The 11,089-nt window shown below is 39.5% G+C and overlaps 1 protein-coding gene across 6 annotated transcripts in view; it reads left to right on the forward strand.

The window, feature by feature from the left end:
- The window catches only part of SPIRE1 (spire type actin nucleation factor 1), a 136,078-nt gene that overhangs the window by 118,073 nt on the left and 6,916 nt on the right, over positions 1-11,089 (forward strand). For 3 of the 6 annotated variants that reach the window (XM_061357425.1, XM_061357427.1, XM_061357431.1), the window contains 4 exons: positions 2,756-2,846; positions 3,704-3,846; positions 6,318-6,491; positions 9,831-9,968. In XM_061357425.1, the coding sequence (XP_061213409.1) occupies positions 2,756-2,846; positions 3,704-3,846; positions 6,318-6,491; positions 9,831-9,968 (546 nt within the window). The remainder of the gene's footprint in view (positions 1-2,755; positions 2,847-3,703; positions 3,847-6,317; positions 6,492-9,830; positions 9,969-11,089) is intronic. The other 3 variants (XM_061357429.1, XM_061357430.1, XM_061357426.1) reach the window with 2 other exon arrangements.

Here is an 11,089-nt window from a genome sequence, read left to right on the forward strand (position 1 = left end):
AATTCATATGCCCACGTTCTGCTAACCACTGTTCCACACTAGACATTGCGTTGATCCAACCTCAAATGTAAAATGTCAGATGATCTACCAAAATAGTCAACAGTTACTGTATTGACATTACTGACAATTGAAGAAATTCGTACAATGGTTCCTCAGGACTACCTACTCAAGATTTCATTCTCAAAAAAGCCTTCAGTGTTTGAGGAATCACATGGCAATAAGAATTTTCAGTGGATATGTTTGTGCACAGAAAAAGTGATTTGAAATGACAAACCAGGAATATCTGTTAGGATGGTATGTCAAATTCAACCCATTCTCCCTGGGTTGGTTGTTTATACTATTTTTTTGTACTCAGCCATTGGCTCTGACAGTTCATTCCCTTTCATTCTTTAGAATAAGAAATGCGGCTCCTATAATCTTCTAGGTGTTTACAGAGGGAAGCTCCTTCTTCTCTGTTTTTGCCCATTTCTTTTATTCTGGGTTGGTTTGTCTTTTTTTTTTTTTTTTAGATTTCTAGGCCACTGGAATAGCCAGTGATCTGGTATCCATTACTAGGGAAGTAACTAGATGTCCTTCACAAAAAATGGGAGCGAGATGGAGACATCTGTGTGAAACCTTGTTTTGCAATATGTGACTGAGACATGAGGTCTCTCTCAAGTTCAGAAGTGGAATGAAGAACGGTCAGTAGCTATTTCTTTCCACTGAAAGGTGGCAACTGGCAAAATCAGATGGACTTGTGAAATGTTTCTGTAATCCCTGTTCTATAGTTTTAAGATATTTACAGGCTTTTGATATTTTCAGTTGTGCACCATTTTTATCTCTCTTCTCTGTGCCAGTGTTTCAGACAGAGGAAAAATGGAAGAAAGGGGAGAACAAAAAAACCCTGAAAAGAGTGTAAATAAACTCAATGCACAGACTATTCCTTGAATCACCGTTCAGTCTGTTGTAAAACTCTACAGCATAAGATGCTGGCAACTGGAAGTACTTATAATTTTTGGTCAGAACTAGGTAAGGTCTCACAGAGTGAGAGACTTCTCTAGAGCTTGGATTGTGCTGTGGAGACAGCGGTTCCCTGCCTGCTTCTCAAAAAGCATTCTCTGAAGCTTTGGTTGCTCTTCATTCATAAAAATGAGCAGCACAGCACCATGGTTGTGTTTTTTTAATAATTGACAGCTTGCTTAGTTCTTCATCTTAGCTTGTTAGCTTCTGGTAAAGTAATCTTTCCCTCAGAAGAATTTGACTTCTATGAAGTGAGAAATTTAATAGTTCCCTTTGCACAGGGGTTATTCTCCTCCTCAAAATTTAAATGTTTAACCCCTTCTAAAGAACAGTGCATCCAGTTGTCTTGCAAGCTCTCCAGTGGTCTTTAAAAGCAACCATGTGGCATGAAGCAGTGATATGCAAAGCTATCTGAGCTAGCTCTGTAATTAAACTACACTGGTTTCTGGAAGTGAAACAGCTCATATAGCTGAATGTACTGCTTAAACTTCCCTACAAGCTTCCCACCACAACTGTTTTGCAGGGTCACACTTGATATGTTAAAGTGAATATATAGGTTTGGGATCTGATCTGGTTTGAGTCCGTTTGTAGAATACTGTGTTGTGGCATACATGTGGGAACAGTATACATCACGGTGTCTTCACATACAATGTGTGCCCTTGGACTAAGCATAAATTACAGATCACCTGATTGGAATTTGTAGGGGCCTGTGTCCTGTGATGCATGGTGCTCATTGAGTTGATCCTGCCAGCTTTTTCCTTCCAACTCGCTATTACCAAAGAAGGCAGTCTTTCAGCCAGTGGAGGTTTTCCTGCTTGTGATTCACGTAACTAAGGAAATGTGTGAGAGAGAAGCTTTGGCACTGGCTGGATTTTAGAGCAGGTCACTTGTTTGATCTGAGATCTTGACAACTTAAATGATGTAAATCTCCTTGGTTAAAAGCTTTCACATTAGAGCTAAAGAGCATTCACATTCAGTCCTTAATTCTGTTCCTTTGGGAGGTGCCTGTGATGATCCGTATCTTGCTGATACCTGGTGGCTAAAGACAGACCTTTTAGGTGAAAGCAAAGGATTCAATTTGGGTGGCATAATGCTGTAGATAACTGAAAGGTGTTAGTCAAAGCCTGTTTCACTTTAATTTATCTTGCAGGAATTGTTCTTGACTCTTGTGATGAAACATACTTACATAATGAATGAGATTTCTTTTAAATATGGGAGAAAGGAGAAATGCACCAGGATTAAGGATTATAGAACAGTGCAGTGGGGATCAGATTAATTTCTCTTTACCCAAGTCACTTGTATGAGTGGCTGTCATTCCTTTGGATACCAGAGAAATTCAAGTGCTGATTCCTTGATAGTGTGAGATAAATTATAGTGTTGAGTTAAATGTATCTGCTATAGCTGGAAATCCTTAGAAGTCCTTGAATACACTGAGGAAAATTAACAGGTTACAGTGGATTCATGTACCCCCTGCTGAATTCATGCATCTTTCTTCTGATCTTGTTCTTTCTTGTGATAGTTAAATACACTGAATTCCAACCATTTATTCCAGTTTCTAAAAAAGCTAAGCATTGAAAATTCCATTTACTCAGTGATGTGTAGTGTGAAATGTTTTTTCTCAGGACCTGTAGGGCTTTGAGTGTTTGAATGGTGCAAAATGCCTTTGATAGCTTGTGATTTCTGTGTGCTAAGAAGCAGTAAGAGCAGAAAAAAACAATCACTGAAGAATTCTGTTTCTTTTCCTCTTGCCACATAGGAGGAATCAGTACACAAATCAGGAAGTAGCAGCAGCATCTCCCCCTCACAAGTGGAAGACCCCTCTCAAGAAGGTACCAGCAACAGAAAGAGTGAGTTTTGATGAGAGAGCCCAGTGGCTGCTTTTACACACTTGTGTTGTCATCTGTTCTGTGAACTTTGGCTGGAACTTTCATAGAAAGCTGAGGCTGAGTGTTGTTAATGGAACAAATCTCTAAAGCTGAACCCTAGAACCTGCCGAATAGGTCACATGTGATTAATGATTGAAAGGCATTAGCCTCCATTATATGTGGATATTTTTGTGAAACAGAAGGTGTCATACCTGAAGTTGATGTGGGACTGCAGAGGAACTCAGAAGTGAATGGTGGGTAGTCTAGCTATGCTCTTCTCATGGGATAATTTGTTGCTGCAGAAACACATTCTAGCCCAAGACCAATTTAAATGTTTCCTGCATCTCTGTCACCATGGCAGTGAATGTACTTGTTTGAAAGAGACTATTTTTCGTAACTACTTACTGGGAAGAGGGGAGGATCTGTTCTTTTCTTTTTTCAGACACAGTTATTGTAGGCTTTACGGTGTGACAGTATTTTTCATTTGTTTCAAATTGTTCCAGTTCCCCTGGAAAGGTTTTGCAATGAAACGTGTAATCTGTGCATGTATTTTCTGTGTACAGTGGTGAAATAATTAGGATAAGCCAACACCCTGAAACACCAAACTTATATACGATGCTAACTGGACAGCGTAATATAGAAACTAGCCTATATTTGCTACTTTTATGGGTATTCATATTTTCTTAATCTGGAAAATGTGATGAATGTGATACCTGTCTTGGTTCTCTGAGTATGAATGTGGGAATTCTAGCAAATCCATGGCTGGTTTAAGTACTGAGCAATGTATCCAACTGTCTGACTTACAACAACTAATTTTTTAATACTGGTTGAATCTGCAGTGCCTCCAAAGTTCTTGCCCATATCATCTACGCCACAGCCTGAGAGAAGGCAGCCACCTCAGAGACGGCACTCCATTGAAAAGGAAACGCCAACCAATGTGAGACAGTTCCTACCACCTTCAAAACAGAGCTCCAGATCACTTGTAAGTGGAGTGGGTGGTAGGAGAGAGAAAAAGAGGCATGCTAAGAGTATAATGAAAACTAAAACTTGGCTTCAGTGTGATTAGAACTTGACTCAAAGAAAACTTCTCAGTTCAGAAACAGCCCTTGGCTACTAAAGACGTTTTGAAATCAAGATTTGAACTTTGTCTTGCTAGCATATTTATCCACAATCCCAGGTACAGGTGCCTCAGAAAACATTTGCACTTTGATTAGGACTCTGGGTAAAGCCACGTGTCTTGATTTTATTTCAGAACATTGCCCAAACAGACAAACTTCACCTTACTGATTTTCCATTTGAGTAGAGACAATTCCAAAGCAGTGGATCTATTTTGGGATTTGGGGGATTTTTTTTAGTTGTTAGAAGTATTTCAGTTAATGGCTGAATGAGCAGAACGGTTTCTTTCCTTCCCACCTTAAGAACTTGTGTAGTAATGTTTATACGTATGAAAGCTCTTTCAGTAATCCAAATCAAGGTTTGTCTGTGTTGCTTTGTTGAAGTTACTGAGGCAAAAACCTTTATTATTGCTCGAAAAGAAAGTACATTTGATCAATTAGCCATAATTGAGAGCTGTTTTCCGACAGGGTATAAACAGCAAAGGTATGAAATCCTGGTTTGTTTATGCTGACATACCTATTAGTGCTTTGTAATTTCATGCAGGATATATTCCTCATCGATTTTCCTACCAGCAAGGTTTAAAGTATGCCCCATGAGGTGCTAGTGAATAGAGAAATCGATAAACACATACTAGTTTTGGGAGGAAGGGAATATTCACTTGTCCCATCTTGTAGCACAGTGGTATTAATGGCCTTTGAAGAGTGTTTTTGTTGGCCCAAGAAATGGTAGCTGGGATCCAAACCTATTAGATGATGAAGTTAAACAGTAACAAGAAAATAATCTCCAAATATTCCCACAACATGCTTCCTCCTTCTCAGAGGGTCTGCTGGGGTTTGTTTATCATATCCTTCCAAATACAATGGTAGTTTCTCATTCCAGTTGAAGGTCAGGTGGTACCTTGTTGATAAATGCACAAGTAGACTTCTGCCAGAATGAACTTGAAGCAGAGCATACTGCACCAGAACATACTGCATCAGAACCAAGCTAGAGGGTTCCTTCAGCATGTGTTTGAAGACACTAACATGTAAAATGGATCACTCTGTTATTGCCTGCTGCACTCACTGGAAGCACAAGCTTTATTTTCTGATAGGCCTAGAGTCATTCACAGACATACTGTTTAAAGGGAGGAGAGTAGAAAGCATTATATACTCCCTCTCTGTCTGTTCACTGACTTATGCCTAGAAAAAATATGCAAAATAAAACCATTGTAGAAAAACTAACTCAATTATTCTACACACACCCCCTTAAAAATACTAAAGGAAAACGGAGAAGAGGCCATTAAGTAAGGTTAATGTGGGAACAGACAGGAAAGGTTTTACTGTTTCTTTTGTTCTTGGGGTATTTTTGTGGAGAGTTTTTTGGTTTGGGTTTTTTTGTGTGTGTGTGCGGGGGCTGGGGATAATCTTTAGAGAACAGTCACCTAGCTTGGTTTTTGCTATGAAGTGAGAAAGAAAGAAAATCGGTAATGAAATGATGTTTTGTTAATAACCTATTTTATTTGATGCATAGAGAGCTAATTCTTTAACTTGGCAATAGTGCCCTCTAGGGTGTAACAGACAGCTCCCGCAGTACTTTAGTTTCGGTAGATGATTTCTGATATGCGGGCACTGGCCCAGTTCCACGCTTTGACTTACTGCAAGTCTTTCCTTCCCCAGAGGGATGCCAGCTTCTTTCAGTGGCTGCGCCAGATGCTGCATTTGTAATGTTGCCATTCCCGGAGTGAACGCTTCTCAATAAGTGCAGAATTATTATTTACTTTTTATTTGACTTCACACTTCTTCATCCCTTCCTCCAGGATTGATGGAGTTTCATTTCTTATCACCTGCTCCTGTGACTGCATTTCTCACCAAGGTGAAAGAGGCCTCGTCAATAAATAGTCCTCAATGCCAGTGAAAACAGGCAGGAGTTTGCTACAGTCTCTTAGCAGGATTAGCAGGAAACTGGTCTGTCTTGCATACTAACGATGGTTTTGTGAACTGGAATCTCATCAGGCAGAGGGAGTCAGACCTAAGTAGGTGGGGAGGGGAAACAAACTTGGAAAAATACCAAACATAGTCCTTTTGATATGTCACCTTGGCAGCACTACATGGAAAAGCGGGGCAGCTCAGTGACTGGGGGGGTCTGCCTTGTGATGTGCTTACCATAGTGAGTTGACCTGATCCTTAATGAGTGAGATGAAGCCAGTGAACTGGGATGTACATACAGATGCCTTTGTAGTCTGCTTTTTTAATTATTACAAGTATTATCATCATTATTTTTTTCTTGACTCAGAGGGCCAAAGCTAATGGTTTCATTTATACACAGCATTCGCTTCTCTGCTTCGTATCTATTGTTCAGGTTCCTAGGATAACCAGTTTATTTCCAAGGATGGCTTTCAGACCACTTTTTGCAACTATGCAAACAGCTTCTCTGCTCAGCTCTCATCCCGTTGAAGCAGCCGTGTGTGGGGTGGCAGGGGCTATGTACTGTCTCTGTGAGAGTGCTTTTGCCAGCAGGTGGAAACCCACAAAGGTTTGCCTCTTTCTGCTGGCTTTGGAAATCACCTTCACCAGCATGTTCCCTCGTAGGGGAGCACTTCCTAAGCTGTGGCAAGAATTAAAGCTTAGGCTGGGACACTGCACCTGATTGACATTGATTTCAATATGTATAGGATATTTGTGTGTCTTCAATCACCTCACAGGGAAAAGAAATCAGTTCTGAAAGGACAGCAAACTAAAAATGCAACATCACAAGATTATCAATGGGACAGACCTTAAATCTTACAGCACATGAAGATCCTGCAGCAAAAATCCAGCAAAACTATTGTAATTCTTGGACTGTGTTGAAAAGAATAAGCTTTATATTTCTACCAAGATATGCTATGTAGAATGGAAGGGCATTTGCAGTCTGTTTTACTTGAAAAGCTACATATTGTTTTGGTCCTCAGCTCACTTACATATCAGAACTTGCAGGATAACTAATAGCTATGTACCAGGGAAGGCAAATCCACTGAAAAGAAAAAGTGATTTATTTACCCCTATGTAGAACTGAACATGAATAATGTAATTTTTTCCTTCTTTTTCTTGTCCCAACCAATAAGTGATAGTGTGGAACCTTTGCAGGAGAGTTTATAGTTGAGATATCCAGCTGACTTCTTAAAAACTTGTAGTCTGCAAAAGCAATGAGAGTTTAGAGTGCTTGACTAATTGGGAATTGCAGAATTTAGAGGCCAGTTTGGCACTTGGTCATATCACACTTTACTAGGGCAGCTCATTTGAACGCCTAGTAACACCCTTTAATGGCAAGTTTTACAAGGAATATATTAGTGTACAAATGTGTTAGTCATAAGGACCTATTAGGTGTGTGTATACTGAAGATAACCTACAAAGTACTTTATTTCACATTATGAATATGTAATTCTTACTACCTGCTTTTCTGAGTGAAAAAAAAAATACACATACACACCTTAAGCTATTACAGTGTATAGAAGATGATTGCACAAAGCGTTCAGCCACTCCTCATGAGGATCATGGAAACTGCAAGTTCCAAATAGTATTTTTAAGTAAGATTTTTCCCCCCCTTTAAAAATAAGAATGCTGACTTCTCTTTAACTTTATAATTAGTATTTTTTATAATTCCAGAAAATCAAGACCATTCAAACCATGTTTTGTCTTTAGCATGTTCTGTTGTATGTGAGTGTTGCAGAGAGCTGGAGTTCTCTCACTTGGAGTGGCCTCATTTGGGTGCAGATTACTGTTGGAAGTTTGAGCAATAACTCCAAAGCATCATTGTCTAATGAAGTTTAGTCAGTGCTTAGAGTGATTTTCATTAATTTCAATGCCTTAGAGGTAGTGTAGAAACAAAAGAAAGATTTTCCTGTTACTTATTTCTATACCAAAAAGGGGGGGTGGGGGGAGAAGTCAAGTGTTTTTCTGAAATCAATATAATATTTATCTTTCATTTAATGTTGCATTAACATTTTGTTGTCCTTGTGTAAGCTCTGGAATTAAAACATTAGCATTTAAACATGTGAACATTTTCTATGTTTCCCCTGTCGCCTGCTGGCTATTTCTATTTGCTTTAGTGATAATCATTTTTGATTGGTACAAGTGACCCACACTATTCCCCTAGTACCTGCTCTACACCTGTAGCAGATCCACAGACTTTCTTCAAAGGAGCAGTATTCCCTGACATCATCGTTCTGTAAATTAAAGGAATGGGCGTTCATGAGGGGGAAGGAAGAGCTTCAAGTAAGAAATGTCTTTCTAAAGGCCTTAAGGCTCTGATTGATTACAAGCATTCAGTCAGCCTCATTCACCTCAGACAGTTTCTCTCAGTCTCCCACGATGCAGACTCAAGGGGGGTTGCTGGCATTGTATGCATCTCGCTTTCCCACCCACTTCCTCTCCCATCTCACCCCAGCTTCTCCATAGCGAGGCAGTTGCTATGGGGAGAACCCAGAATGAAATGCTGAGAAGCTGCTGGTTAGCTGTAAAGTTGCTCATAAGGAGCAGATTATTTTGGTTTGGCTGTGCAGTTTTACACCTCAGAGCAAATTGCAGTTGCTTTTGATGTAGTTTGTTCTTTTCAGAAAAGTAGGGATTCTATACCCCAAAGGTTTAGCTGGCAATTCTAACAAAGTTAACTCAATTCTAGTCTTTTGTGGGGTACTTTAAACAGAGTGACGTGTCTTTGTGTTCCCTTTCTAGATAGGTAAGACAACAGTTTTTAAAAATGTGGTGGTTCCTAAATGCTAATGTTTGCCAGGTCTGCAACGTAGAAAGATTTTCTTTTTTATCTAATGGAAAGACAAAACGGACCTCTGAGTACATGGAAATGGAGCATTTCACTGCTAATCCGATTCATCAGTTCAATTTGTAAACGAGATCTCCAAACTGTCAGCCATGTCTTTGTATTTGCAGGAGAAATTTCCTTCATTTATTCAGAGAGCATTACTTGTCATTGTCATTACTACACAGTAGCCCCTCTGGGCTGACTGAAAAGGTTCACTAAGCATAAAGCGATGGGAGTTCCCACAGAGGTTTCTGTCTTTCTGTTGGAAATGAATAATCAACTACAGGGTTGGATTACAAATTGGGTTGGTGCTTTTTATTCTCTGGTACCAAATGCAGGAGTTCTCTGCACAGTATTCTCCTAAATGCTGTAATACAAAACAGATGCAGAATTTTGTAAGTGGAAAGTTGCCAGTCTCTATTTGAGTCTCTGCTATTAATAATGCAACATTGGGTAACCCATTCTCCTGCTTTATATTTGAAGATTATTCTATAGAGCTTAAATTGCTGCTGTTACTTTCTTGGGGCAGGAAGGAGAACTTTTCTGGCTGAACTCACATAACCTTTTGTAGTCTTGGTAAGATTCTGATCATGTGAGCACCAAGACATGGTACCACTGAATAAACATTTCTGTTAGAATGGGCTACTAATAACTTTCCTTGGCCACCGTGGGCATCACACAGTCTCAGAGAAATAGTGTGTTTTCAAACAGAAGTCTTAAAAGTAATGCCATCTGCCAAATTACCTTTTCCCTTTCAAATTATAAACCTGAACATTGATTGGTTTGAAACAGAACATCATAACAACAATCAGAGAGAAGGGTCAAGTGGTTTGAGGAGGAAAGATGAAGAAAACCATCATTGTTCTGAAGGCTGAAGATCAGACCATTTTGATCACGCTTATGCAGTCTCTGATGGTTTGGAACTCATGTGATGCCCATAAATGAGCCAGTGCTATTCCATTTTGAAGGGAGAAATCCTCTGTTCTCTGGACTTACTAACCAGGTGGCTGGTTGTCTAGGCTGAAGTCTGGAAGAAGCCATTTGACTTTGAAATAATACAGGTTTTTTGGCTTCCAGGAGGAGTTCTGTTACCCAGTGGAATGTCTGTCTCTGACAGTGGAGGAGGTCATGCACATCCGTCAGGTGCTTGTGAAGGCAGAGCTGGAAAAGTACCAGCAATATAAAGATGTCTACACTGCTCTCAAGAAAGGAAAGGTAGGGCTGAGCCTATAGAAGCTCCAAAGCTTTCTGAGGGAGGGTGGTCGCACAAGCCTCCTATTTACACATTTGTTTCTTACCCTGTATTGGAGAAAAAGAGATATCCACCAGGCATCCCCTAAATGTATAACACTTGGGTCGCTTCTTGAATTATGTGCAGAAGAGTCAAAACTTTTCATGGAAATACCTTATTTGTTTTGATTGTCTATAAAAATGCAGCAGCATTCACAATTTTCAGACTGTGTCTGTATGTGTATGTTCTTAAACATCATTGACTGAAGTGATTTCTGCCTCCCTGCCTTCTGCAGTACTGATTAGCATTTCTATTCTAGAAAATGGAATTACAGATAGCCATAGGAAACTACAGTGAGGTTTTCATGTGAATCTTTACTGTCAAGCAAAAAAGGAATGAAAGGCTTTAGAGAGGTCAGACAATGTATGACCCTGGAAGGAAGTTTGGTATTAGAAAACCCATTAAATAGCGCTTTTATTTCTGTAAACTGCAGATTGGGAATTGGTATTTACCAGTAGAAGCAGTGTCCCTTTCTCCTACTTTTGATTTGTGCTTCTTGAACACCTCCAGCAAGTGTACCTTGACTTCACAGTGTATTTTACCTACAGGCCTACCTCTGTCTAGCATGCAGGTTTAATTTTAAGTTGTAATATCTTTAAAACAGAGGAGCAAGTATCTTAAAATGTCATTCATTAGATTGATCATGCCTGCTGTCATGATGTATAAACCTTAGTAATTAGCTTTCATCAAACCTCAAAATAAGTTGATTCCTTAAACTGTTCACTTTTATTTCTAACAAAATTTGACTAGCCTCACCTGAGTCTCTGGATCTCAGTCTACCAACTTCTGTTTGACTGCAAAATTTTTCATTGTTCAATGCCTTTCCTTCCTAGAAATGTTCTTAAGCTTGATCCCTATCTCCTCTGAACAGGATGTATGGGATTTAGTATCCCACTACAAAGGAGTCTTTGCTCAAATTAACATTGCTGTAACAGCTTGTTCCTGCATCTCCTCTAGTTTTAAAGAATGTAGGATAGGAAGAAAATCATCAAATGTTAGCACAGGCAAAAATTTTGTGCCCCAGAACCTGACCCAGATGGTGAAG

The sequence above is a fragment of the Neopsephotus bourkii genome, unplaced genomic scaffold (genome assembly GCF_033783945.1).
Source record: "Neopsephotus bourkii isolate Nb327-2 ecotype Australia unplaced genomic scaffold, CSIRO-AGI_Nbou_v1 NB_894, whole genome shotgun sequence".
NCBI lineage: Eukaryota > Metazoa > Chordata > Aves > Psittaciformes > Psittacidae > Neopsephotus > Neopsephotus bourkii.